General features: G+C 42.5%; 1 protein-coding gene across 1 annotated transcript in view; it reads right to left on the bottom strand.

Annotated features, from left to right (window-relative positions):
- Window positions 1-1108: 1108 nt before the first annotated feature.
- LOC124616338 (integrin alpha-PS1-like) overlaps window positions 1109-27164 on the bottom strand; it is a 146814-nt gene continuing 120758 nt past the window's right edge. The window contains exon 7 of the mRNA XM_047144645.1: window positions 1109-1230. Within this exon, the coding sequence (XP_047000601.1) occupies window positions 1187-1230 (44 nt within the window). The 3' untranslated portion in view covers window positions 1109-1186. The remainder of the gene's footprint in view (window positions 1231-27164) is intronic.

The raw sequence follows: 27164 nt of genomic DNA, 5'->3' as shown, positions 1-27164 counted from the left end.
AACAGATACCATTGATGACCGTGCAGCTTCTCTAGAATGAAATGATAATTAAATAGACACCCTAGTTGTAAACAGGCGTTGATATACATCATTGGGGACATGTTGAAAATGTGTGTCCCGACTGGGACTCGAACTCGCGATCTCCTGCTTACGTGGCAGACTCTCTATCCATCCGAGCCACTGAGGGTACAGAGTATAGTGTGCCTGCAGGGACTTATCCCTTATCCCTATATTCATAGTGCGCCTAATAGATGTAGTGGTGTGGACATGTTGGGAATGTGGGTCTTACGGGGAGCGTGCAAGGGATAAGCCCCTGCAGGCGTACTATACTCTGTGGACTCGGTGGCTCGAATGGACGTCCACGGCTCGTGGTCTTGCGGTAGCATTCTTGCTTCCCGCGCACGGGGTCCCGGGTTCGATTCCCAGCGGGGTCAGGGATTTTCTCTGCCTCGAGATGACCGGGTGTTGTGTGTCTTTCATCATCATTATAGCCGGCACGGTAGCTCAGCGTGTTCGGTCAGAGAGTTAGCTACCCTCTGTAATAAAAAAACTGAGTTAATGGATCATCGACGAACTGAAACGGGTGTCTTGCGACGTCCGCCCCGATTAGATGAAACGAACTAAACAACGAACAAAATGAGATTTAAAAAATGGATAGAGCGTCTGCCATATAAGCAGGAGATCCCGGGTTCGAGTCCCGGTCGGGGCACACATTTTCAAAATGTCCCCAATGATGTATATCAACGTCTATTTGCAGCTAGGGTGTCGATTTAATTATCATTTCAGCTTATAAATTCACCAAATGACAGGACGACTGACAAGATTTCCAAGGATCTGAATGTTTCAAAGTAAGTGTTTCGCATAGTTGAAGAGCATATTATAGGAAAATAAAAATACTCTGTTATTTTTATTTCATTCTTAGATTAACAGACGAGCACTTGGGCTGCTTTCTCCCGTTGCTTGAAAATGGAATCTTAACTTCAATTTTAAGTCAAAATCAAAATACATTTGGAGAAAAGACTGGACGTCATATACTCAAAATTTAATCATGTCGTTTCTACAGAAGTGTATAGCATACATTAGCCATGTTTTTGAAAAAAATTGATTTGCTAATAGTTCTTAGAATTAGTTTAGCCTTAAAAGCGATGTGTCATGAAAACTTCGTCAGTTGCCTCGCTCTGCTTACTCAGTCTTCTTCCATGAGTTTCTTAGCCTCGGCTAAGTTTTCATCTGAAAAAAAAGAGAAATATCATTAATGAATGCTCATTGAGGTCTTGCAGTGGAAATCAAGAATTCGATGTATCCCTCAAAAGTTAGAAGTTTATTTATGTGTATTTCAGACCTTTTTCTGTAATAAAGTCTAATACTCTCTAAATGCTACAGAATATTACAGTTGAATTTTATTTATAAATGGTATTCAGCCGACTTGTTACCGTAACCGCATGGGGTTACTGACGCCGATTTTTCTTAGGTTAGGATCACCATTTTGCCTGATTTGGAATACGTAATGCGTAATCTCTAGAAAATTGTGTACTTTTTGCGTGTGAGTAACTTCCAAAGTCGCAAACGCTGTAAACAGTTCGTTATGAGTAACTTTGCAAGTCGCAAACGGTTTAAACAGTTCGTTTGAATAAAATTCTTGATTTTATAACCAAATGGCTGTATAGTTCGAGATCTGACTTCCAGTCAGAAAGCTTGACATAAATCCAGAAAAACAATCCTAATATTATCTACAAGAGTTTTTATTAGATTCATTATCCCAATAATTGTCATAATCCTCGCAACAACTCTATCAAAAAAAAAACTATTTATAACCAAGAAAAAAGACTACCATTTGAATCACGGAATTTTTTTTGAAAATATCCAAATACCTCTGTAGAAAATGCTGCAATGAGAACATGAATTTCCCCACTCGAATTGTTTACCATTTATAAACGATTATCAAAGTTCTTGCGGAAGATACCACAAACTGGTAACAGTAGTTTAATCCAAGAAATAGGTGTCCAATTGTTTTTCGTATATGAAAATTGCTGCTCGTTATTTTCCAGACTGTCAAACCTGGTGATGGCATTTGAAATAAAATTATTGTCGCCTCCCCTTATCAATAATTTACTGCATTGAACAGTTTTTTTACAGGACAGACTTGCGTGAAGTGTTAAGAACCACAGGGCGTGGAGCTATGAGCTTTGATGGGCCTTAAATGCCACGCCGAAAGATTCCGTCTATGTCTGTCAGATGACAGCATTACTTAGCTGAAGCTCAGAAGGCCGCTAAAATGCTAACGACTTGGACTAATTATAGTTCTTACAGCTCTGAAGTACCTTTTTCTAACTCATGTACACTGAGGTGACAAAAATCTTGGATAGCTCCTAACATCGCGTCGGGACGTTCTTTTGCGCGGCATAGTGCAGTAACTCGACGTGGCACGTATTTAACAAATCATTGGAAGTCGACCCCCCCCCCCCTTCCCCAGAAATATTTAGCCATGCTGCCTCTATAACCGTCCATGATTGAGAAAGCGTTGCCGGAGCAGGATTTTGTGCACGAACATATCTCTCTATAATGTCCCATAAATGTTAGATGGGATTCATGACGGGCTATGGTGATGGTCAACTCATTTGCTTGAATTGTCCAGAATCTTCTTCGAACCAATTGCGAACAATTATGGCCCGGTGACATGACTTCGTTGTTTGAGAACATGAACTCCATCAATGGCTGAAAATGGTCTCCAAGTAGCCGAACATAACCATTTCCAGTCTATGATCGGCCCAGTTGGGTCAGAGGACCCAGTCCATTCCGTGTAAACACAGACCATGCCATTATGGAGCCACCACTAGTTTGCACAGTGCCTTGTTGACAACTTGGGTCCATGGCTTCGTGCGGTCTGAGCCACACTAGAACCCTATCATCAGCTCTTACCCACTAAAATCGGGACTCATCTGACCGAGCCACGGTTTTCCAGTCGCCTGGGGTCCAATCGATATGGTCACGAGCCCAGAAGAGACGCTGCAGGTGATGTGCTATTTGCAGAAGTTCCAGCGTCGGTCGTCTGCTGTCACAGCCCACTGACGCTAAAATTCACAGCATTGTCCTAACGAATGCGTTTACCGTACATCTCACACGGATTTCTGCGGTTATTTCACGTATCATCGTTTGTCAGTTGTCACTGACAACTCTATGCAGACTCCTCCGCTCTCGGTCGCTAAGTTAAGGCCGTCGGCCTCTGCGTTGTTTGTAGTGAGAGTTAATGCCTGGTATTCTCGGCTCACTCTTGACACTGTGGAGCTCGGAATATTGGATTCCCTAACGATTTCCGAAATGGAATGTCCTATGCGTCTAGCTCCAACTACCTTTCGGTTTTCAAGGTCTATTAATTTGCGTTAGCGGTCATAATCACTTCGGGAATCATTTTACATGAATTACCTGAGTACGAATGGCAGCTCCGCCAATGCACTGCCCTATCATCCTTTGCGTACCCGATACCATCGTCATCTGTATATGTGTATATCGCTATCCCATGCCTTTTTCACGTCAGTGTGTGTAGGTCATCATCATCCTCTTGGACAGTTTCCACCCTCTGGCCGGGTCTGTATGCAACATAGGCCTCTCCATCGTCTTCTGTCTTGCCACCATCTCTCCGTCTTCACCTTGGCCCAGTCTTCCCCTTTCTTCTGGACGCATTCCTCTACTCCTTTCAGCCATCTGGCTCGCGGTCTTCCTCTTCGTCTCTTTCCTTCCAGTTTCATCTAGTGTATCCTCCTGGGTATCATCTTCTCCTCCATTCTCTTAACGTGTCCATACCATCTCAGCCTTGATTTCTCTCTCTCCTCCTGAAATGGTTCCACCGTCATTAACTCTCTGATCGTCTCATTTCTTGCCGGCCGAAGTGGCCGTGCGGTTCTAGGCGCTGCAGTCTGGAACCGCGAGACCGCTACGGTCGCAGGTTCGAATCCTGCCTCGGGCATGGATGTGTGTGACGTCCTTAGGTTAGTTAGGTTTAACTAGTTCTAAGTTCTAGGGGACTAATGACCTCAGAAGTTGAGTCCCATAGTGCTCAGAGCCATTTGAACCATCGTCTCATTTCTTAACCCGTCTATCTTTGTCCCTCCAATACTGTTTCTCAAGAATTTCATCTCACTAGCTTGTATTTGCCTTTTCTCTCTTCCTTTCATAACCCACGTTTCTGATGCATATATCAGGATCGGGACATAGTATGACCGGTATATAACCTTTTTACTGATTTCGGGTACATCCTTGCTCCATATCAGGCTTCACACACTCTTCCGAAATGCTTCTGCTTTTCTCCCCCGCTCGTTTATCTCTCTGACGTTTCCTCCATCTTCCTGTATCAGGCTTCCTAGGTACTTGAAAACTCTCCTTTCACCTCAGCCTTTCCCCACCAACTGTTATTCCAGTTGTTTCTCTCCCATTCTTTCTCGTTCTGATAACCATCTCACTCTTACTTATGCTAAATTTCACCCCATATTCCTGTACTGTTCGTTCCCATACGTCCAACTGGTCTTCCTCCTCCTTATTCCCCCAAATCATCAGATCATCTGCAAGTATTTGCATCAAATGTCTAAGATAACAGATCAAGTCATGCGGCACACCTTTTTTAAGTGTTCAGTGACACTTACCGACTGTTCTAAAGAGACGACCCTGACACGTCGAGATTTCATCGAACTATCAGTGTCTAATAATCGAGTGTGCTGCATGCTACTACCTACCACAGTAGGTTGATAGAATGATTTTCAATAAGAAAAACTTAAGAACGAGTGTCTCTATGTGGAGAAAGATATTTCTGAAGTGAGTCAGGAACTTAAATTTTGATGAGCCTTCCTCTTGACATGTGAAGCAGATGACTGTATTAGAGGCAACACTCACTGCATACGCGCGTTGCACATTACCCATGCCACCCCGCCTCTCAATTGGAAATTTATGGAAAGGTCTGTGGGACCAAACTGCTGAGGTCACCGGTCCCTAGGCTTACACACTACTTAATCTACCTTAAACTAACTTACGCTAAGGACAACACACACGCCCATGCCCGAGGGAGCACTCGAACCTCAGACAGGGGCAGCCGCGCGAACCGTGACAAGGCGCCCCAAATAGCACGGTTACCCCGCGCGGCTGCCGCCTCTCGGGGGCATAACCAACACAAAAGCATGCCTAGCGTCACTGGGGCGTGGCAGCTAACACTTTGTCTCTAATAAAAGTCGTTCTCCATGACTGATCTACCACCCCTAGACGTTTGATGTAAACACTTTGAAACGGCCTGTTATTAATTTCAAATGCTTAAACAAATCTGTATGTAGGGTGTCTAATAAATAATGCGACAAACGTCGAGGGGTTGTAGAGGGCATCTTGAGGATACTAATCGAGGATAGCAACCCGTATCCAGAAATGTCATCCAACGATGCTGCAGAGCGTAGAAGTTATAGGCATCGGCACTTGCCAGTAGGCCACCCCTCCAGCAGCAAATACGACTTTGTACACTGAAGGATCATAGGCGGAATGTGTCACAAAGTTGTTTATTATTCAATGATCGCAACTGATTGCTACGATCGCCGGTGTAGAAGATGGAGCTAGCTGCTGCGTAGAAAGGCTTTACCGAGGGGATATTTTCCACCCACAAGGAGAGTGCAATGCTCTGTTGCCTTGGTGGTTGCCAGTTTTGGACGTTGGTTTCCATCCAAAGTTTATTTTTCTCATGGAACCATCTAAAATCTACCATGTTTTTCGGTATACAGGAGAAAAATAAAATGCAGAAGCAAACCCATGTCCACGACTGTCATCCACCGAGGTAACAGAGCACCGTATTCATAGCAGACAAGCATTGTCTTGGCAGCAGCTAGGTCTATCTTCTTCACTAGCGATCGTAGAAATCAGTTGCAATTACTGAATAACAACGAACACTACGAGACGTTCCACCTATGGTCCGTCAGCATATAAAGTCACGTTTGCTGTTGAAGGGGTGGGCTAATGGCAGGCACCGGTGCCTATAACTTCTACGCTCTGTAGCGTCGTTGGATGACATTTCTGGAGGAGGGTACCTATCCACGATTTCTTCCTCAAGAAACTCTCTACAACATGTCGAAGTTTGTCATTACTTTCCTGGGACACCCTTAAGCTTAGATTCTTTATCAGTTACAAGTTAGATTCCTGAACAGCCTCTACTCTGTTCTTTGAACGTAACATTTCACCACCTGTGTTAAAAATATCTGAATAACAACATTTCACCTACTATGTTTTTTTTGATCTGACCAAGGAAATTCGACAGTGAAAATCACAAAATTCTTTTGGATAATCTTTAAGGTTAGTTCTGTAGGTTAACAGTTGGTGCTGAAAGGCAAAATGAACACAACAACATGCAGCTCAATGAAAGGACAATCTACAAGTTTCTTCTTTAATTTAATCTTCTTTCCACAAGAAGTACTACAGTGAATATTTACTCCGATATCACCATAGAAGGAATGACGCCTCAACCAAGGTTCGCTGCTACAACGCATGTAAAACAGATCACATTTTTGGCATGCTTCAGAAATCATCACTTCAAGTGTAGAAAACAGATCAAGACACACTTTAAAATGCAGACTAGGTGGTTCACTGCTCAAGAATAGATATTAGATGACGCAGAGTCTTTCATTTACTTCTGCACTGAAATTAGATCATACACTCCTGGAAATGGAAAAAAGAACACATTGACACCGGTGTGTCAGACCCACCATACTTCCTCCGGACACTGCGAGAGGGCTGTACAAGCAACGATCACACGCACGACACAGCGGACACACCAGGAACCGCGGTGTTGGCCGTCGAATGGCGCTAGCTGCGCAGCATTTGTGCACCGCCGCCGTCAGTGTCAGCCAGTTTGCCGTGGCATACGGAGCTCCATCGCAGTCTTTAACACTGGTAGCATGCCGCGACAGCGTGGACGTGAACCGTATGTGCAGTTGACGGACTTTGAGCGAGGGCGTATAGTGGGCATGCGGGAGGCCGGGTGGACGTACCGCCGAATTGCTCAATACGTGGGGCGTGAGGTCTCCACACTACATCGATGTTGTCGCCAGTGGTCGGCGTAAGGTGCACGTGCCCGTCGACCTGGTACCGGACCGCAGCGACGCACGGATGCACGCCAAGACCGTAGGATCCTACGCAGTGCCGTAGGGGACCGCACCGCAACTTCCCAGCAAATTAGGGACACTGTTGCTCCTGGGGTATCGGCGAGGACCATTCGCAACCGTCTCCATGAAGCTGGGCTACGGTCCCGCACACCGTTAGGCCGTCTTCCGCTCACGCCCCAACATCGTGCAGCCCGCCTCCAGTGGTGTCGCGACAGGCGTGAATGGAGGGACGAATGGAGACGTGTCGTCTTCAGCGATGAGAGTCGCTTCTGCCTTGGTGCCAATGATGGTCGTATGCGTGTTTGGCGCCGTGCAGGTGAGCGCCACAATCAGGACTGCATAAGACCGAGGCACACAGGGCCAACACCCGGCATCATGGTGTGGGGAGCGATCTCCTACACTGGCCGTACACCACTGGTGATCGTCGAGGGGACACTGAATAGTGCACGGTACATCCAAACCGTCATCAAACCCATCGTTCTACCATTCCTAGACCGGCAAGGGAACTTGCTGTTCCAACAGGACAATGCACGTCCGCATGTATCCCGTGCCACCCAACGTGCTCTAGAAGGTGTAAGTCAACTACCCTGGCCAGCAAGATCTCCGGATCTGTCCCCCATTGAGCATGTTTGGGACTGGATGAAGCGTCGTCTCACGCAGTCTGCACGTCCACACGAACGCTGGTCCAACTGAGGCGCCAGGTGGAAATGGCATGGCGAGCCGTTCCACAGGACTACATCCAGCATCTCTACGATCGTCTCCATGGGAGAATAGCAGCCTGCATTGCTGCGAAAGGTGGATATACACTGTACTAGTGCCGACATTGTGCATGCTCTGTTGCCTGTGTCTATGTGCCTGTGGTTCTGTCAGTGTGATCATGTGATGTATCTGACCCCAGGAATGTGTCAATAAAGTTTCCCCTTCCTGGGACAATGAATTCACGGTGTTCTTATTTCAATTTCCAGGAGTGTACAAAGTAAATCCTTTGAGAAAACAAAAAGTAAAAATTACGTTTGCAGGATGTTAATCACTGATAGTTCCTATACTACAGAATAAACATTCAAAAGTGGTGCAGCTGATTAATGACACGCGGAATGCAGTAAGAACTTCACATTTCAGAACAGCAGTCGTAGTAAAAGCTGCTTGGTAAATTCTTGCAGTCAAGAGAATCACAAATGTAATAGTCTTGAAGTATACCAACAGGAAGTGATATGATGGGACGCAGGTTTCTTTTATACGGGCATCCATTCCCAAAAGACATTAGAACAATAATGGCGACTATGATGACAAGTGACGCATATCATTGCCATGTACTGCGTATCAGAACAACATCGTCGAGAATAAAGTCTGGTCAAGGGATGTGATGCTACCTTATTTCCAGAATAGATCTCGAGATTCTGATGTGTCTCCAGCCCGAAGCTTATATTCCTTTGAACAAACAGCATTATAGATTATTATACTCGTTTTCGTCAGTAAACTTCATTATTACTTATATTCTTCTTTCTTCTTTTTCTTTTTCCGTCCCGCATCTTCGCCGCTCCGTCCCCCCTCCCACCCCTCCCCCGCCACCCCCGGCGAAGAATGAATGTGTGTACCCCAAGTGTCTGCGTGTAGTGTTATTCACGTGAAACTGTAGGAAAGTTTTCTAAATGTTTGCGCATCGTGTAACCTAGGAGGGACTGGGGTACCAACTTGGTATTCTCCTACTGGGATGTGGGAAACCACCTAAAATCCACAATCAGGCTGGCCGGTACATCGACCTCGTTGCAAATCCGCCTGGTGGATTCTACTCGGACCGGCGCACCTCCCCGTCTCGGAAGCGACGTTTTAACACGTACTGCTATCCGGCAGTTTGCTACTAACATTATTGTTTTAAATACATCACTAAAGGGTGCAAAATATTATCGGCAAATTTAGCTATTAAGTGTTTTTATGTACAATGTCTCGGAAAAATGTGATGTTGCTCCCGAAATAGCTGTAAATCTGGTCTTTATCTTAATATACAAACCGTAGTTATAGCTGGTTAAATTGCGCAAATTGGTTGAGTAGACTGTCTATTTCAAATTTTACAGTCATCTCAGAAAAGTACCTAGTGTGGTGTACAGTGTTGCTGTTGGATCAACACTGGCATATCTGCAGATAGAGTGCCAGGAGTAGGAGTTTATTTAATGTCGGGTTCTGACAAAGTTTCAGCGACAAAACGGTTCGCAGCAGCTTTCGAGATGGAAAGTTGCTATTTTAAACTCGCTGAGACCGGTCGGTGAACACTTTGTGAGGTGAACTTTCCGGGCGTCCACTGACTGGAAAGCGGCGATCGCGGCTCCCGAATTAGAGCCACGTCACCTTTCACACCGAAGATATTGCAACGCAGCGGCAAACAGTATGAAATTGTTGCGAGCGTGCTCCTGCACGACGGAGGAGACTAGCGCGTAAAAAAAAGGAACGATTTCTCCTACCTTCTACGTAACAGGCTGAATAGCTGTCTGAGTACAGTCACGTCGAAAGGCGTGGAACACTTGTTCTCTGCATTCTTTGCTTCTTCGCTGAAATGAAATAGTCACTGGCTGACGCAGCACTGTTGGTAGCTAGGCGGCAAGCACAAATGGCTGCCACACGGACGTCCTGGATTTGACCCCCGGTAGCATCAAGTGAGTCCGCTCGTCCCCGAGAGAACGACTGAGGGAGGGAGAATGCTAGCCACATGCTCCCCCCCCCCCCCCCCCCATTACCGCAGACAAACGTATTTAGGCAGAGACTAAGCAGGGATCGGTCGGTATCGCTTAGTTCTCTGGCCAACATAGCGGTTTTTTAAATTATTCTTATCTACTATGGATGAGGAAGACCGATGCTGCGACCCGTAACGGTTTTCAATAATGACTGCAACGGCTCGCTTTTTGCGATAGTAACGATTTTATCTTCCCATTTCCCTTTTCAAGTTGCCTAGCTACTCATCACTAGATGATACACTTAGTAACCGTTCATATTGGCGTCGTTGTGTAATTATCTGATTCTATAGGCTTACACCTGGTGCACAAATCACTTTGGAGAATGTTGTTTATGTTCGCTGGTTATGTTACACTACTGGCCATTAAAATTTCTACTCCAAGAAGAAATGCAGATGATAAACGGGTATTCATTGGACAACTATATTATACTAGAACTGACATGTGATTACATTTTCACGCAGTTTGGGTGCGTAGATCCTGAGAAATCAGTACCCAGAACAACCACCTCTGGCCGTAATAACGGCCTTGATACGCCTGGGTATTGAGTCAAACAGAGCTTGGATGGCGTGTACAGGTACAGCCGCCCGTGCAGCTTCAACACAATAACACAGTTCATCAAGAGTAGTGACTGGCGCATTGTCACGAGCCAGTTGCTCGGCCACCATTGACCAGACGTTTTCAATTGGTGTGAGATATGGAGAATGGCCTGGCCAGGGTAGCAGTCGAACATTTTCTGTATCCAGAAAGGCCCGTACAGGACCTGACATGCGGTCGTGCAGTATCCTGCTGAAATGTAGGGTTTCGCAGGGATCGAATGAAGGGTGGAGCCACGGGTCGTAACACATCTGAAATGTAACGTCCACTGTTCAAAGTGCCGCCAATGCGAACAAGAGGTGACCGAGACGCGTAACCAATGGCACCCCATACCATCACGCCGGGTGATACGCCCGTATAGCGATGACGAATACACGCTTCCAATGTGCTTTCACCGCGATGTCGCCAAATACGGATGCGACCATCATGATGCCGTAAACAGAACCGGGATTCATCCGGAAAAATGATGTTTTGCCATTCGTGCCCCCAGGTTCGTCGTTGAGTACACCATCGCAGGCGCTCCTGCCTGTGATGCAGCGTCAAGGGTAACCGCAGCCATGGTCTCCGAGCTGATAGTCCATGCTACTGCAAACGTCGTCGAACTGTTCGTGCAGATGGTTGTTGTCTTGCAAACGTCCCCATCTGTTGACTCATGGATCGAGGCCATTGGGATCCAGCACGGCGTTCCGTATTACCCTCCTGAACCCACCGATTCCATATTCTGCTAACAGTCATTGGATCTCGACCAACGCGAGCAGCAATGTCGCGATACGATAAACCGCAATCGCGATAGGCTACAATCCAACCTTTATCAAAGTCGGAAACGGTATGGTACGCATTTCTCCTCCTCGCACGAGGCCTTACAACAACGTTTCACCAGGCAACGCCGGTCAACTGCTGTTTGTGTATGAGAAATCGGTTGGAAACTTTCCTCAAGTCAGCACGTTGTAGGTGTCGCCACCGGTGCCAACCTTGTGTGAATGCTCTGAAAAGCTAATCATTTGCATATCACAGCATCTTCTTTTTGTTGGTTAAATTTCGCGTCTGTAGCACGTCATCTTCGTGGTGTAGGAATTTTAATGGCCAGAAGTGTAATTACAGGACATACACTCTGCCACAGGTAACAACTTCCACGTATTTTACAACCCTTCCCTGACATTGGCGTGACGAGGCTGAGTGCGTACTGTAGCAGTACTCCCATCAAGAACAATCGCTGACGCTATCAGGAATTGAACCCGAGCCTTTCGCATAGCAGCGGCGGCGACGAATTCTGCTCCAGTACCATTTCCTCCTCCCAAACAGTCACCCCCCCCCCCCCCCCCGGTCGGCCCCTACGGCGACGCCCCACAGCTCCTTAGATGCAACAATTACCTAGTTAATTCGTTTTCATTTTTTTTATTTTTGCATATTAAATTGAGGTCAGATGGCTCTGCCGACTGAGATATTTTGGTACTTCACACGCAGTAACTGAAAAGCATCGAAATTTATCTCTCAGAAGACTGAGCCTTGTAACTGCGAAGTAGTCAGGTGTTTTATGTCGGTTACGTCAGTGGCATAAGACGGGAGTGCCTGAACAGTTCTTAGCTCAAAGCAGAATGTTATCTCACGTTTTTAGATGTGCTCGTAAAATAAACGGCATAAAGAAGATGAGAAAAGGGCAAAGGTTATCTAGTTCGCAAGTTGACAATGCTTTTTCCACCAAGGCTGTCATTTCACATTAAAATTTAAGTTTATTGCATCTCAGCTAACCTCTCCCAGTCCAGCAGGATATTTTTAAGTGCTAATAAGTAAGTTATTCATCATGACCATCAAAACAACGAAATATCATTATGTTGGTGCATAGGTTCGTAGCGCTTTTTTTTTACATGATGGAATTCCGGTTGCTTTGCGTTTATTTATCGATTCTCATTCTTTAATTGTAGTTCATTGTTGCTATTTGAGTTTACGTTTTATCGTTTTGTCATTTGGAGATAGTGAACGGAGCTGTGGACGGTAGAAAATGGAGTGCCAACTGGAGATACTGGAACATTTCCGACAGATTCTTCTCTTTGAGTTCAGTAGAGAAGTGACGGGATAGGAGGCAGCAGAAACATTTGCGCCGTGTGTGAGGATAATGCCATTAGACAGAACACGGCAAGAAAATAGTTTTAAAGAGTATCGTTTCGACATTGGTGACCCTCCACGTTCAGGAAGACCTTCGGGGTTTGATGAAGATCGTTTATACGCAATAATCTACAATGATCCACGTCAGTTTACCCGAGAACTGGCAGATATGATGAACCGCTTTCATTCCATCATTATGCTACATTTTCATGCAGTGGGAAAGTTTAGAAAAAGGGGTATATGGGTACTGCATGCTCTAAACCCGCAACACAAAAATTAGCGGGTGGCCATAACTGCGTCTGTGCTAGCTCGTCATCGATTGGCTCGCGAGGAACACCGACCAGTCCTGTCCACTATCGTTACTGGAGACGAGAAATGGTGTCTTTATGTTAACATAAGGAAAAGAAAGGAACGGTTCAGCTCAAACGAAGCAGCAAGTCCCCGTACAAAGACCTGTGCGCATCCACAAAAGATAGCGTTTAGCATCTGGTGGAATAACAACAGTGTGGTGCAATACGAATTGCTATCCCGAGGTGTAACCATCACTCTTGATATTTATTGACAACAACCAAGACCTTTTGCGCACGCAGTCCAAGAACAACGACAAACAAGACTGCCTGAAGTGATGCTACTCTACAATAACGACCACCCGAATTCTGCTACACTGACAAAAAACCCTGTACAGAAGTTGCGTTGGAAGGTCAAATCGCACCCAACTTATTCGCACCCTCAGATTTTCACCTTTTACGCACTCTAACGAACATCCTTCAAGGAACTTCCTCTCAGGATGAAAATGCGCTCCGAACACGGCTCGACGAGTTCATCGCGTCAAATCCACGTGATTCCTACACTCGCGGAATCGAAAAGTTAGCCCAGCGTTGACAGATTGTTGTAAATAGTGAAGGAGAATATATTATTGATGTCTAAAGTCTCTGTTACGTGTATCTGTTGTGTTTATTAAACATATGGGAAAAGGACACGAAGTTACGCACCAACCTAATAATTCACTTTAACAGATATACAGAGTAGCATGACACATATAAATATAATAAGTATCGTCCCACATAATAATAACCGATTACTATCCACATTGTGTTTTGACATGTACAAACCGATATCGTCTGTACCTAGGCTTTTAAAGAAGATGCGCTATTTTATATACACGAGATAAAAAAAAATTAAATGAGCGCTGGCCTTATTTTCTGAACCACCTGATTAAAGAAAATCTCTGAAAGTCTGTATCAGGATTGCTGAGAAGAGATTAAATTATTGCAGGTCTGTAATACATCTCATCTGCTCATATCGCTAACGCGTAGCGCGCTGTCTTGCGAGACGGGAGATGAGCCAGAAACGGATAGGCATCTGCTAGGCGTATTAACGACCACTGGCCTGGTACAGCGGCCAGCCTGTGAATTCTGACGGTTTTTCACGCTCTTTTATGCAATAGCTGGGATGTTCCCAAATCTCCGCCTCCGGTAATACGGTTAACAAGCATTTAAAATATGTTAAGCTGGTATTACACGACACACTCATCGTACGAAAGTGTGCACCAGTGTCCCAAGTATACAAGTCTGGAATCACCATTTTTTTCAAAGTAAGGTTCTAATATCACTGCTTAAAACATTTATTGGTTATTACGACATCTGCTTCGGAAGATTTCCATTTGCAAGTATGTCTACGTTGACCTGACGTAACATCTGGTGTAACTGTATCAGGTAACGGTTCTCGTTATACTTCACATGAAATTCTAAAACATCGGTTTCACGTCGACTTTGTGCTGCTAATACAGTTTGACGTAATATTTTGATCTAATATTGTAGATATTTCCTGTAATTTTTTGACAGTACAATAGATGTTTTTTATTTACACAATATGCAAAGATAAAACATAGTATGTAAATGTAAAATATCTATGGTGCGAACTGTCAAAAAATTACAGGAAATATCTACAATATTATTGCAAAATATTACGCCACATTATATGAACAGCACAAAATCGACGTGAAATCAATATTTTAGAATTTCGTGTGAAATGTAACGAGAACGGTCACCAGATACAGTCACACCAGATGTTACACAACGTAGGCATACTTGAAAACGGAAATCTTCCGAAGCAGCTGTCGTAATAATCAATAAATGTTTTAAGCAGTGATACTTAGACCTTACTTACAATGTTCTTTCAAAGACATATATCTCATTGCAGGTCCAATCATAAAGAAACGCCAATTTTTTGGGTAACTCTGTCACATGGTATACATAAAGTGTGTCTGCACCGGCGCCCCAAGGGTACATATTCGGAACTGCAGGCTTGTTTACGTCGATGAGTGCTATTTACTCATACTGACACTTCTGAGAGCTCTGAGTTTCTATTTGTTAAGCAGTTATTGTAATCTTGTGCAGCTAGAATAAAATTACAATGTGATTATACAGAATTATGGACTAAAGTTTTCGTTTCAAATGCAAACAAATGATTATCCGTAGAGACAGGAAGATCAGCCAGCCACTAAAGTGAAAATTATGCTAAATTTAGCCAAATCAGCGGACCATATTCGACGCGATAAATATAAGAAAGAGACAACACTAGAAGACATCTATATCTGCCACAGTACAAAATTATTATACGGTGAGCTGATGAAATGTTCAAATGTGTGTGAAATCTTATGGGAGTTAACTGCTAAGGTCATCAGTCCATAAGCTTACACACTACTTAACCTAAATTATCCTAAGGACAAACACACACACCTATGCCCGAGGGAGGACTCGAACCTCCTCCGGGACCAGCCGCAGAGTCCATGACTGCAGCGGCTAATCCCGCGCGGCGGTGAGCTGATGAGATATCTTTATACTGTACCACATATTATTTACTTTTCAGCCCTGTTCGAGTCGGTGAAAGAAGCGGGAAGAATGTCGCGCTGTGTTTGTAGCATCTGTTGTTTCCCTCAAGTAGTCTGTATGGGAGCCAAAGTACGGGACTAAAAATAATACTTGTAGATTAACCGGTATGTATAACGAAATTTTTGTGTGATATAAGGCACTAGTCTTTAATTACCCGCCATTTAGGAGTTTTCAGCTTATCTGTTACATTTTGTAGTCGGATAAGTTTGTGTCCATCCATGCAGTCCTCCTTCGTATGATCGATATCCTCCGTTACACTAGCCTCATAGGCCCCACACAATTTCGTAATGTTTCATTGTAGACCACACTAGTGTTTTAAAAGCAATTATGCAAAGCAATTATGTAACGGTCCAATTAGATACGTTTCATTTTACTTCCTCGTAAAATAATAGTCTTAAGTATAAATTAATAAAATATTAATTTCAAATTGTTGTTGACTGACGGGAGAAGGCCGACAAGTGAGGAAAAATCTTTCTTATTACAGGTTTTTGGAAAAATGTGTTACATGTAACTGACATAGAACTTCCTAGCAGCCACGTTTAAAGTTCTGGGAAATGCAGTAACCAGAAGATGGATGTGGGTGAGGTGGAGGAGCGGAATACAGGGTCAAATCTCACGACGTCCGCAATCCGCTGTGGATGCCCAGAAACAAAGAAATTAACCTTGCGTATCAGTCATTCACAGTTTGTCTGCATTTTGGGATGACGTATTCATAGTTGAGTCAGGCTAGGGGTATTGCAGCTAACATTAATGTTTTAAGAGACTATGAGGAATGTTACTTCAAGGCGCAGTGCCTGTAATGTTATTGGAGGAATATATAATTTAGTTGTTGATCCAGTTGTCAATCGTTTCTTTTACAAAGTGAACTAAAGCATAGTGAGATTATTTTAATTTTGGTCAGTTTGCATAGGGTGCAGTTTTTTTAAAATTGTCGTGTGGAACTACAGCAATAAATTGTTCCTTGTTTTATCATTTAGTTTACGACGGAACAATATTAATAACAATCAGACGCGTATACTTAGCTCATTACTAAACTAGAAAGACTTCTCCATGAAGCCAAGCCCTGACGTAATACGTCACAGCCGCCATGGTAGGTCAAGGCAAACAGTCAAATTGTTCTACAAGTGGCGAAAAACTCACAGAAGATGGACGACGCAACAAAGAGTCAAATTCAGTCTCTTCTGCCCCACAAATTCGCCGCTCTGCAACCTGAGAGGGATCAAGTGGATGTGACACCACAGCCAGACACGGAAGGAACAAGTTCCGACACTGCAAATGCACTTACTCGGTCAAGCAAGACGTCACTGGCGAAGGTTTGCCAATAACAGTACAATGTACAGGGCTCTATCTCACTCTCAACGCTGAACTCAAGAAGCAATTCAAACGAACTATCAAAGCGATCGGTAAAGGAGACACAATTAAATACCACTTCGAAACAGTAGAAGACCAGCGACTGGGCTTGCAACTTTCCAACCTACGAAAATCCCGTTTTTCACCCAAACAGTGCCAATACACACGATGCTGATAATGGTAGGGAAATACTGTCCAGAACTGACGGCAGAAGGAGAAGTGGAGCAAGAACTGCGTGCCATCGGCTTGCCGCAGGCCGCAGTCCATCAGTTCACGATCAGGGACGAAAAGACGAACAAGCTGACCCCCAGCCGGTGTATTGTCGCCCTACCGACTGGATCAGCCATCGAGTCGGTTTACGAAGTAAGAAATTTGTCGGATACGGAAGTCCAGATTGAGACATACCGCTCGAAAGATGGCCACCCCAATGCATCCCAACGCTTCTTGTAACAACAACTGTACATATAATAATTTTTTCTTCTGATTTTCGATAAATTAGTGTAAGCAATGTTTTGATTTCATTTCTTTTTATTTTCGTGTCATTATGTTAAAGAAATTGTAAGCAACTTTCGATGTGAATATTAATGTTTATGTCAAATTGCAAGCAATATTATAACAAAATGGAAATGTAAGAAATGTTGAAACTATTGTAAGATGTTAAAGTTGTAATTGTGCGCCTGGTCCATACGTAGGCAATGTATTAGGATATGTGGAGTGCAAAACCTTTGGTGAATACCCTGTCTGTAGGGGAGCGGTAAAAGGTGGATGGCAGGCGAGCGCGGGAAAATGCACACGGGCGCGGCACGGCATAACGGGCTCAGCAGTAGTAGCCGGAATTGGGCATCGGTCTGAGAAACACGCTCTGGATCGAGGAGGCTCTCCTGGAAAATGTGATTTCATTGAGCCTCGGATGTGCTGTCTCCGACGACTATACAGCATGGCTATATTCCATAGGCACTAAATGGAAAAGGATTGCGACGCTAAGAAGAAGCAAAGTGCCGATACATCAAGAGCCATAGCTGTGATTGTACGTGAGTTGTGCGCCTCGCCATCTCGCCGCCCGCCAACCGCCGCTTCGACACGAACAAATGGTTCAAATGGCTCTGAGCACTATGGGACTCAACTGCTGAGGTCATTAGTCCCCTAGAACTTAGAACTAGTAAAAACCTAACTAACCTAAGGACATCACAAACATCCATGCCCGAGGCAGGATTCGAACCTGCGACCGTAGCGGTCGTGCGGTTCCAGACTGCAGCGCCTTTAACCGCACGGCCACTTCGGCCGGCCGACACGAACAGGTTGAAACATTTAGTACTGTATTCGTGTGGACCAGTGTTACTTTTGTTCCCGACTGTTCAATAACAACTTAACTTTTATCAGAATTGTCCTATCATTTAATTATCCTCATCACTAACCTAGACAGGGTCCTTTCCACATGTTGTGCAATCCGAGTGTCCCGAAATGAAGATTTAAAGTTTATATTAATAAGAATTACCTGCAAACCTATCTATGCTAGAATGATGTTTAAGAAACTTTATTGTTAATGAATATACAAGTAAAGAACATAGGTCTGACAAAGTTGGAAGATAATGTTGAAATTGGTTTAGTAATGAAGTATAATTAATTTGAGACAAAAATAATGGTAGTTAAATAAGCAAGAAATAAGACAAAAAGAGTAGTAATTCATATATTGGAGACCTTGAGTGCTTAATGAGTTCAATAGTCAAAGAATTTCAATACAGTGACAATTACAGTTTCAGGGTCCCCCCCCCCCCCCCCCAACGCCCTTTTTTTTCTATTAATTTAAATTCTGAAGTGTACTGAACTGATTTGACTAGCAAAGTTAAAGTTAATATAAAAAATAAATTTATCAGTGTTTTACCCTTCTTAAAATTGACATTGTATGTGTGTTTCAAAAGTGCTATTTCTAGGGTAACCTATGCCCGATTTCAGTCGGATCAATAGACAAAACGCAGTTTGTAGTAATCATTATAGTGTAATGTTGTGTATTTATAGCTTGTCCAAATTAGTACAGAAAGGGAAAATATTAGTTCAGTAGATTTTTCTGGTTCTAAAATTTACCATATAATGCAGTATACTACGTGTTATGCTTGTACGTACATCCTCTTGTACAAGGAAAAAACTCACTTAATGCCTAATCAGGCTGGCGACCGTATTATTAACAATTGGTAGCATCTGCTGTGTATGTTTCTTGCCCGTCCTAACGTGTAGTTGCACTTTAGACTTGCTTGACGTATCATTGTTGTTACTGAGTGGGTGTAAGTCAGATTTTGCCTCCATTCAGGTACACGCAGTCAACATATTTACTAAAATCCTTTCTTATACGGTGAAGCCCGTCAACTTACCATAGTACAGGCTTTAAAGAGTTAACGTACGCCCGAGCGTAGACGTTACAAGTGGCTTCCCGGTGACAGGACATCCAATTGTTATCGGTCACAAATTAATGTGAATACCGAACAGTGGATGTTCAGTGGCACGAATTGCAATATTATTTAGTAAAATAAATAACAGTGAACGTAAAATACGATAGTGTAGTGCAATTTGCATTCAGTATGGACGGGAGAGTAGACAGAGAAGATGTGCCGAGCGTAATGGAAGAGGCGCATGGCAATAGCAGGAGTTTACGCGGCCAGATAACAGATGGCGTTAGCGAAAGGCAATTGGCGTATACAATATCACGAACATGTTAATGAACAGATTGAAATGTCGAGATTGCCTCGAACACAGCAAGAGATAAAACAAGAAGTAGGGGATGACTTTTTAAACAATAGTGGGTACGTGAACGAATCCACTGACATGTTTGATTCTCCAAAGATAAAGAAAGAACCGAAAGAAACTTTTGAGGTAGGATCGGAACACACTGATTCCGTAGAACAAAACAGTATGAAAATTTTAAGCATGAACGATTTATTTGAACAATTAATCAAACAAATTGTAGGACAGAGTGATCAGCTTCAGAAACAAGTCAGTAATCAGGTTAGTCAGCTCAAAACACAGAATGATCAACTTAAAACACACGTTGCAGAGCAGCTCAAAACACAGAATGATCAGCTTAAAACACAGGTTATTCAGCTTAAAACACACATTGACGAGCAGCTTAAAACACAAAGTAATCAGATTAAAGTACAGGTCGAAGAACAAGGAATTAAAATTAGTAAACAAATAGAACAGGTAGAACAAAAAGTGGGTAATTTAAGTTCTGTGGTAAATACTATAAAATTTGAAATTGACACAATTAACAAAAATATGGATACTATGCAGGGGGAAATTGACAACATCAACAGTAGGTTTGATGTTGAAATTCTCAACATCCAAGAGAAAGTAGAGCCTCTTGTTGAAACGAAAGTAGACGAAAAAGTTTTCGGTCTTAAAACTGAGATCGTAAACGAATGTCAACACGGAATATCACAGTTGAAAAAGGCAGTTTCAGACACTGAAAGAGAATTAGGCGAAAAGGTGACCGGATGTGTACTAAAGTGTGAACAAAATACATCGAAAATTCAAGGCAAAATTTTCGATCTTGAGGGTAAAATTAAAGATAGGCCTGGTGTTGTCTGTAATGGCACACCACTTACGAAGCTATTGGAAGGTGAGGAACGCTTCGATCCCGCCAAGAAACATAACGGATGGCATCCGTTAGATTTCATCAAAAATTGCGAGATAATATTTCCTGAACACTTGTCTGATCAGGAAAAGATAAACGAAGTAATTAGCGCCTTAGCAGGTGACGCTAAGCGCTGGGGAATTAATTTGAATACCGAACGAATGACGTTCGAAGAATTTAAGCAAAAGTTTACGGAAGAATATTGGTCCGAACAAAAACAGGATCATTTGTGGCGCGAGTTTATCATGGCCAAACTTCATGATAACAGGGGCAGGAATTCTTTAAAAGATTTCTGCGAATATTGGTACCGGAAGTTGACGCATTTAAGAGGAAGAAGATCCGATTCTGAAATAATATGGGAGTTATATAAAAAGCTTCCAGAAGATTCGAAGAGATACGTGGGAAGCAATCATCGTAGCTTCCAAGCGTTTCTCGAAAGGGTCGAAGACGAAGACCACTGGCGCGAAAGTCGTGCCAATTATCAAAATATTAGTAACAGGAATAATCGTAATAATGACGAGAGAAATGACGGCGAAGGGTTTCGCGTCAACGTGATACAAAGAGGAAGAGGCAGAGGAAGAGGAAGGGGAAGTTATTTAGGTCGCGGTAGAGGGTATACCGCGCAAGATAATAACGACGCGGGAAACTGATTTCCGCGAACGTTGCGGGCCAAACGGATGCGGACAGTATATACCGGCCCCGATTTAAGAAATGTTACCGGACCGACAGTAAAGTTATGAGACAGGTTAGAGACAGGCGTGGAACGACGCAACGTGTTGTTGCGAAACAAGCGTCAGGTGCGGGCATAAATCAGTCATCGTTGCCGCGCAGAGCGCTACATGTTAACAGGCGAGTGGAGCATCAGAGGGCAACGGCCCAGCCTAGCAAAACAGCTGTTCAGAGAGAAACGGATAGCAATGCGGCAGCATTAGATACGAGCACTGCCGTAAGTACTGGTGCATACATTACGAGTGGTAATTCCGTGGCGAAGGAAATAGTAGATGAAACGGTGGAGACACAGAGAGGCGCGGCTAGCAGTGTTAGCAAAAAGTAAATGGCGAGAATGATCTAGCAGAAGTAACTGATTGGTGTGTGCAGATCGACGATCTGTACAAGGGCCTAAAGCAATGTGAGTGGGAGGATTTTAAGAAGGAGTATGAGGCAAAGAAGTTGATTAGTGAAAAAGGAGATAATAGGGACGTCGATAAGGTGACGTGGCCCAAAGTTGAAGAGGAGAGAGTAAACAGCGCCGCGCTGAGTACGCGTGCTGCCGATAGGACGATGATTAAAGATAGGAAGGAATTGGAGGATGAAATACTAAGCATTGACGAGGAAGTAACTTCTGTTAACGATCCGCCAACAGTACGAGCTACTACCGAAAAGTAGATGTGAGTATAGCTGATAATGAGGACGTTTTGCCGAAAGAGGATACTGAGTTAAAATCTAAACCTGACGAAAACGCAGAGGAAGAACTTAGTGCCTGTCTCAGAAAAGCTTTTATGTTAGAACCTGAAAGCGATCCAGAATGATCGGATTCGGACGATAGTTCAGATGACGAATATTTCGGTACTGGTGAAAATAATGGGGATGCAGCTAATTGCGATATTGTACCTAATGATGACGAAGTTTCAAAACAAAATCCAGATGTTGAGACCGAACAAAGAAAGGAAAGAGCCACCTGACGACTCAGGGTCTATTTTACAAAGAGTTCAAGTAATCAATGACTTTGAACTCCCGGAACTAAAGAAAACGCCAGATATAGGTGGGGTGAATGTTAAAAGCATATCTTGGGACGATGTTATCGTCGACCCGGATTTGCTTAGGGAAGATCACAACAATGAAAAACATTCGACGGTGAAACAAACTGTAATACCAGTTGAAATTTATAATGTGAAATTGCAGGTACTTCTTGATACGGGATCTCAGATAAGTGCAATCTCCCAGTCGTTTTTCGAACACATTTGCGATGAGCTTGGAATAGTAATTATGTCAGTGACGGGTGTAAAAATTGTTGGTGCTACTGGCAAAACTAGCAAGCCGGTAAAGAACCAGATTTTGGTTGAATTTAGTATAAAAGGACAAAACTTTGAACACGATTTTTTGGTTGTGCCAGACTTGAGTACCGAAATGATTCTAGGAATAGATTGGTTGGATAAAGAAAAGGTTATTATTGATTGTAGCCAGGAAGTGATCAAAATTGATAGTACATCTAGGAATTTAGAAGTAAAATTTGAGGAAAATGGGAAGGTGTTCGATTCAGAAATTGATTCTTTATTGTTGGAGATTGACCAAGGGAATGATGGTTTGACAAACAAGTATGAGGTGTACCATGTCCAGAGGTTAATAAATGAGAGTGACAAGCAGGGGCATGATTTTAAAGAAATGGTGGAAAATTTGAAGGGAATATCTCCCGAACAGAAAACAGAATTGCTTGATATTTTAGAAAGTAACAGCACCGTACTTTCGGACAAACCTGGCCTAGTTAAGAACTTTGAATACCAGATTGAGACAATAGAGCATAAACCTTTCTTTGTAAGACCGTTTTCGATACCCATATCAAAGAGGCAGGCTGTGCAAGTGGAAATAGATAAAATGATAGAATGGGGTGTAATCGAACGGAGTAGCAGCGAATATAATAGCCCCCTTATCATCGTGAACAAAAGGGATGGGGGAGTAAGAGTAGTTATTGACACCAGGACTTTGAACAAAATTGTAAAAAAGGAAATAGACAGACCTGAAAATCTGGACGAAATGCTTCAAAAATTTTATAATGTGAAGTATTTAACCAGTCTGGACATGACCGCCGGATACTGGCAAATTCCTTTGAGTAAAGAATCCCGTAAATATACCGCTTTTCTATTTGCCGGGAAATGCTATCAGTATAAAGTAGTACCATTTGGGCTTAGCACTTCGGTGGCAGTATTTATTAGGGCACTGGACTTTGTATTAGGGAGAGAACTGAGTTCCCGGCTAACCATTCATGTAGATGATTTACTGATTGCTACAGAAGAATGGCAAGAGCATTGTGAATTATTGCATAAAGTTTTCGTTGCTCTACAAGCAGGTGGCATGACGCTTAAGTGGAAGAAATGTGAATTTGTGAAATCGGAGATAAAGTTTCTGGGGCACATTATTACTACGACCAGTATTGGCAAGGACCCGGAGAAATTAAGTGCAATAGCAGAGTGTCCAGCTCCTAGAAATAGAAAACAGTTGAAAGCCTTTTTGGGTTTATGTGGGTTCTATAGAAAATTCGTCAAGGGGCAAGTTTTTAATAGTCCTCATTTGAATAATCTACTTAAGAAAAATAGTGCTTTTGTGTGGACCGAAGGGTGCGCGAGAGATTTTGAAAATTTAAAAAGTGAACTTTTGAATGACAAAATTTTGCATCACCCCATACTGTCAAAACCTTTCCATATGAGTACTGACAGCAGTGATTATGGAATTGGTATAGAAGTTTTCCAAGAAATCTGTGATGGCAAGGAAATCGAACACAGGACTATCGTATTTGCAAGTAGAACTCTAACAAAATACGAGAGAAACTACACTATATCAGAAAAGGAAGCTTTAGCCATTATATGGGGGTTAAAGAAATTCAGAAATTATTTGTGGGGCCATAAACTCATCATACATACTGACCACAAAGCTTTAACTTTTCTTAAGGATTGTCGTTTACTTAATGGCAGGCTAACTCGTTGGGCTTTGTACCTGCAACAATTTGATTACGAGATTTGCTATGTTAAGGGTACTGAGAATTATGTGGCAGATGCGTTATCTCGATTGCCTAATGGTATGAGTGAAGTGCCCAATGAAAATGATGAAGAGGGTACTTTTCAGATAAGGTATATGAAAGAGGTTTCAGGAAAAAGGAAAATTGAACAAATATGTAAAAATATGAGATACCATCAAAATGAGGATCCGACATGGAAATCTGTGAAAGTAAATTTTGACAGTGTGCAGTATCCTCAAATTAAGATGTATTACAAAATCTTTAAAGGCATTTTATATAGGAGGAAAGAATTAGCCACTGAGGAATGGAGAGTATGTTGGCCACACCAGTTCGATACCGAGGTCATAGACTATTTTCATTTAGCATTGGGGCATAGTGGTCCAAAGAAATGTTTGGATAAACTGAATAATGTAGTAGTGATTGCTGGTAGTGTCACTAAGAGGGTAAAGGAACGAATTAAGTCGTGTGGTGTCTGTCAAAGGGCCAAAGTACCGAACAGAACTAATAGAGGTCCAATGCAAAGTACATTACCTGAAGACACCCTAGAATTATTATCGGTAGATTTATATGGTCCCCTCCCAAAGACTTCGGGAAATTGTGCATATATTTTAGTAATTTTGGAAGTATTCTCAAAGTTTGTGAAATTATACCCCTTGAAAAAAGCAACAGCAAAAGCTGTATTTAGTAGGATGGTAGAATACTTCGGGACCATCGGGAAACCCAAGGCAGTACTATCTGACAATGGACCCCAGTTCATATCCAAAATTTGGAAAGAAGGAATGGAACAAAATGATGTGGAGGTTAAATATATCGCAGCCTACCATCCAGCTAGCAACCCGGTGGGTTGAAAGGTACATGCGAGAAATCGGGAGATTGTTTAGAACGTACTGCAGTCATAACCATAGAGCCTGGGGTAGATTTATATCGGATTTTGAGAATATCATAAACACCTTACATCATGAATCTACTGGGTTCCCACCGGAAGAAATTTTGTTAGGCAGCAGAAGTAAAAGTTTAATTGAGGAAAAACTAGAGTTTCCACCTTGTACAAGCTTGGGGTTGAGTCAAAAGAAAGAATTAGTCAGAAAAAGGACAAAGCAAAAAGCTGAATCTAGATCTAAAAGACATGAAAAAATCTGAAAGTTTCAAAATTAAAATTGGGGATTATGTTCTTTTAAAAACCCACGAAAAATCTAGTGAACTGAACCATGAAATTTCCAAATTTAAATATATTTACAATGGGCCATATATAATACAGAACATTCCACACGATAATGCTTACTACCTGATCTACCCAAAATCCAAAAAACCTTTAGGTGTAAGAAATGTTGTGGACCTGAAACTGTATGTTCCTAGGAGTGAGTGACCTAAGTACACTCAGAGAGCAATTTGCAGTAAATGTGCTGTATCTTATGCTGAAACTAATTTATTCCAAATGTAACTAATCTTTGTAAATATACGTGTACCAATATCAGTGTGCTAATGTACTTATGTGAGTTTCAGATTACCAAATGTACTATAAATGTAAAGATGTATGGAGAAAAGGGATGAAAAGAAAGGGTAAATGCTGCAAGCCAAATAAAAGATGGGACTGTCAAAAAACAAAGTGGGCAGTATATGAGTCATAATATAAAGGACTGCCAAACACCAATGAGGGCAGATAAATAGTCAATGGAGAATTGTAAGTGTGGTACAGGTGATGTGGTAAAATGATGCGAAATGGACTGCCCAAATCTGAATAATAGGCAGCAAATATGTGTAGTAAATTTTCTGAATATTATTGTGTGTTTTTTTTAGTAAGTAAGGAAATGGACTGCCATTCAATGCAAGCAGCAACAAATTGTCTTATAGTGTATATAGATATTTGCATTTGCTTTTGTAGTTAAATGTTTGTGTTCCAGATTTTGAAATTACTTCTTTGAGAAATTTAGTAAAAATGAGTAATTTGCTATTTAAATAATGTTGTGATAGGAGATTGGACTGTGCCAAAGGCACTTAAGTAAATGATAAGTAAATGTTCTTGATATGTTAAAAAGTGTAGACCTATATAATGTGAGTGAAAGGAAGCTTGTGGTATAAATTTTTTTTTAGGACATTCACACAAAGATTCAGAACCACTGTATAAATATAAAAATTAGTGTTCCCATCAAATTTGTACTTAGTAAAATTTACTGGAAACAGGGGCATGTGTAACAACAACTGTACATATAATAATTTTTTCTTCTGATTTTCGATAAATTAGTGTAAACAATGTTTTGATTTCATTTCTTTTTATTTTCGTGTCATTATGTTAAAGAAATTGTAAGCAACTTTCGATGTGAATATTAATGTTTATGTCAAATTGCAAGCAATATTATAACAAAATGGAAATGTAAGAAATGTTGAAACTATTGTAAGATGTTAAAGTTGTAATTGTGCGCCTGGTCCATACGTAGGCAATGTATTAGGATATGTGGAGTGCAAAACCTTTGGTGAATACCCTGTCTGTAGGGGAGCGGTAAAAGGTGGATGGCAGGCGAGCGCGGGAAAATGCACACGGGCGCGGCACGGCATAACGGGCTCAGCAGTAGTAGCCGGAGTTGGGCATCGGTCTGAGAAACACGCTCTGGATCGAGGAGGCTCTCCTGGAAAACGTGATTTCATTGAGCCTCGGATGTGCTGTTTCCGACGACTATACAGCATGGCTATATTCCATAGGCACTAAATGGAAAAGGATTGCGACGCTAAGAAGAAGAAAAGTGCCGATACATCAAGAGCCATAGCTGTGATTGTACGTGTGCTGTGCGCCTCGCCATCTCGCCGCCCGCCAACCGCCGCTTCGACACGAACAGGTTGAAACATTTAGTACTGTATTCGTGTGGACCAGTGTTACTTTTGTTCCCGACTGTTCAATAACAACTTAACTTTTACCAGAATTGTCCTATCATTTAACTATCCTCATCACTAACCTAGACAGGGTCCTTTCCACATGTTGTGCAATCCGAGTGTCCCGAAATGAAGATTTAAAGTTTATATTAA

The sequence above is a fragment of the Schistocerca americana genome, chromosome 5 (assembly GCF_021461395.2).
Source record: "Schistocerca americana isolate TAMUIC-IGC-003095 chromosome 5, iqSchAmer2.1, whole genome shotgun sequence".
Classification (NCBI taxonomy): domain Eukaryota; kingdom Metazoa; phylum Arthropoda; class Insecta; order Orthoptera; family Acrididae; genus Schistocerca; species Schistocerca americana.
The sequence above is the reverse complement of the archived record's forward strand: the minus strand, read 5'-3'. Positions and strand labels throughout refer to the sequence as shown.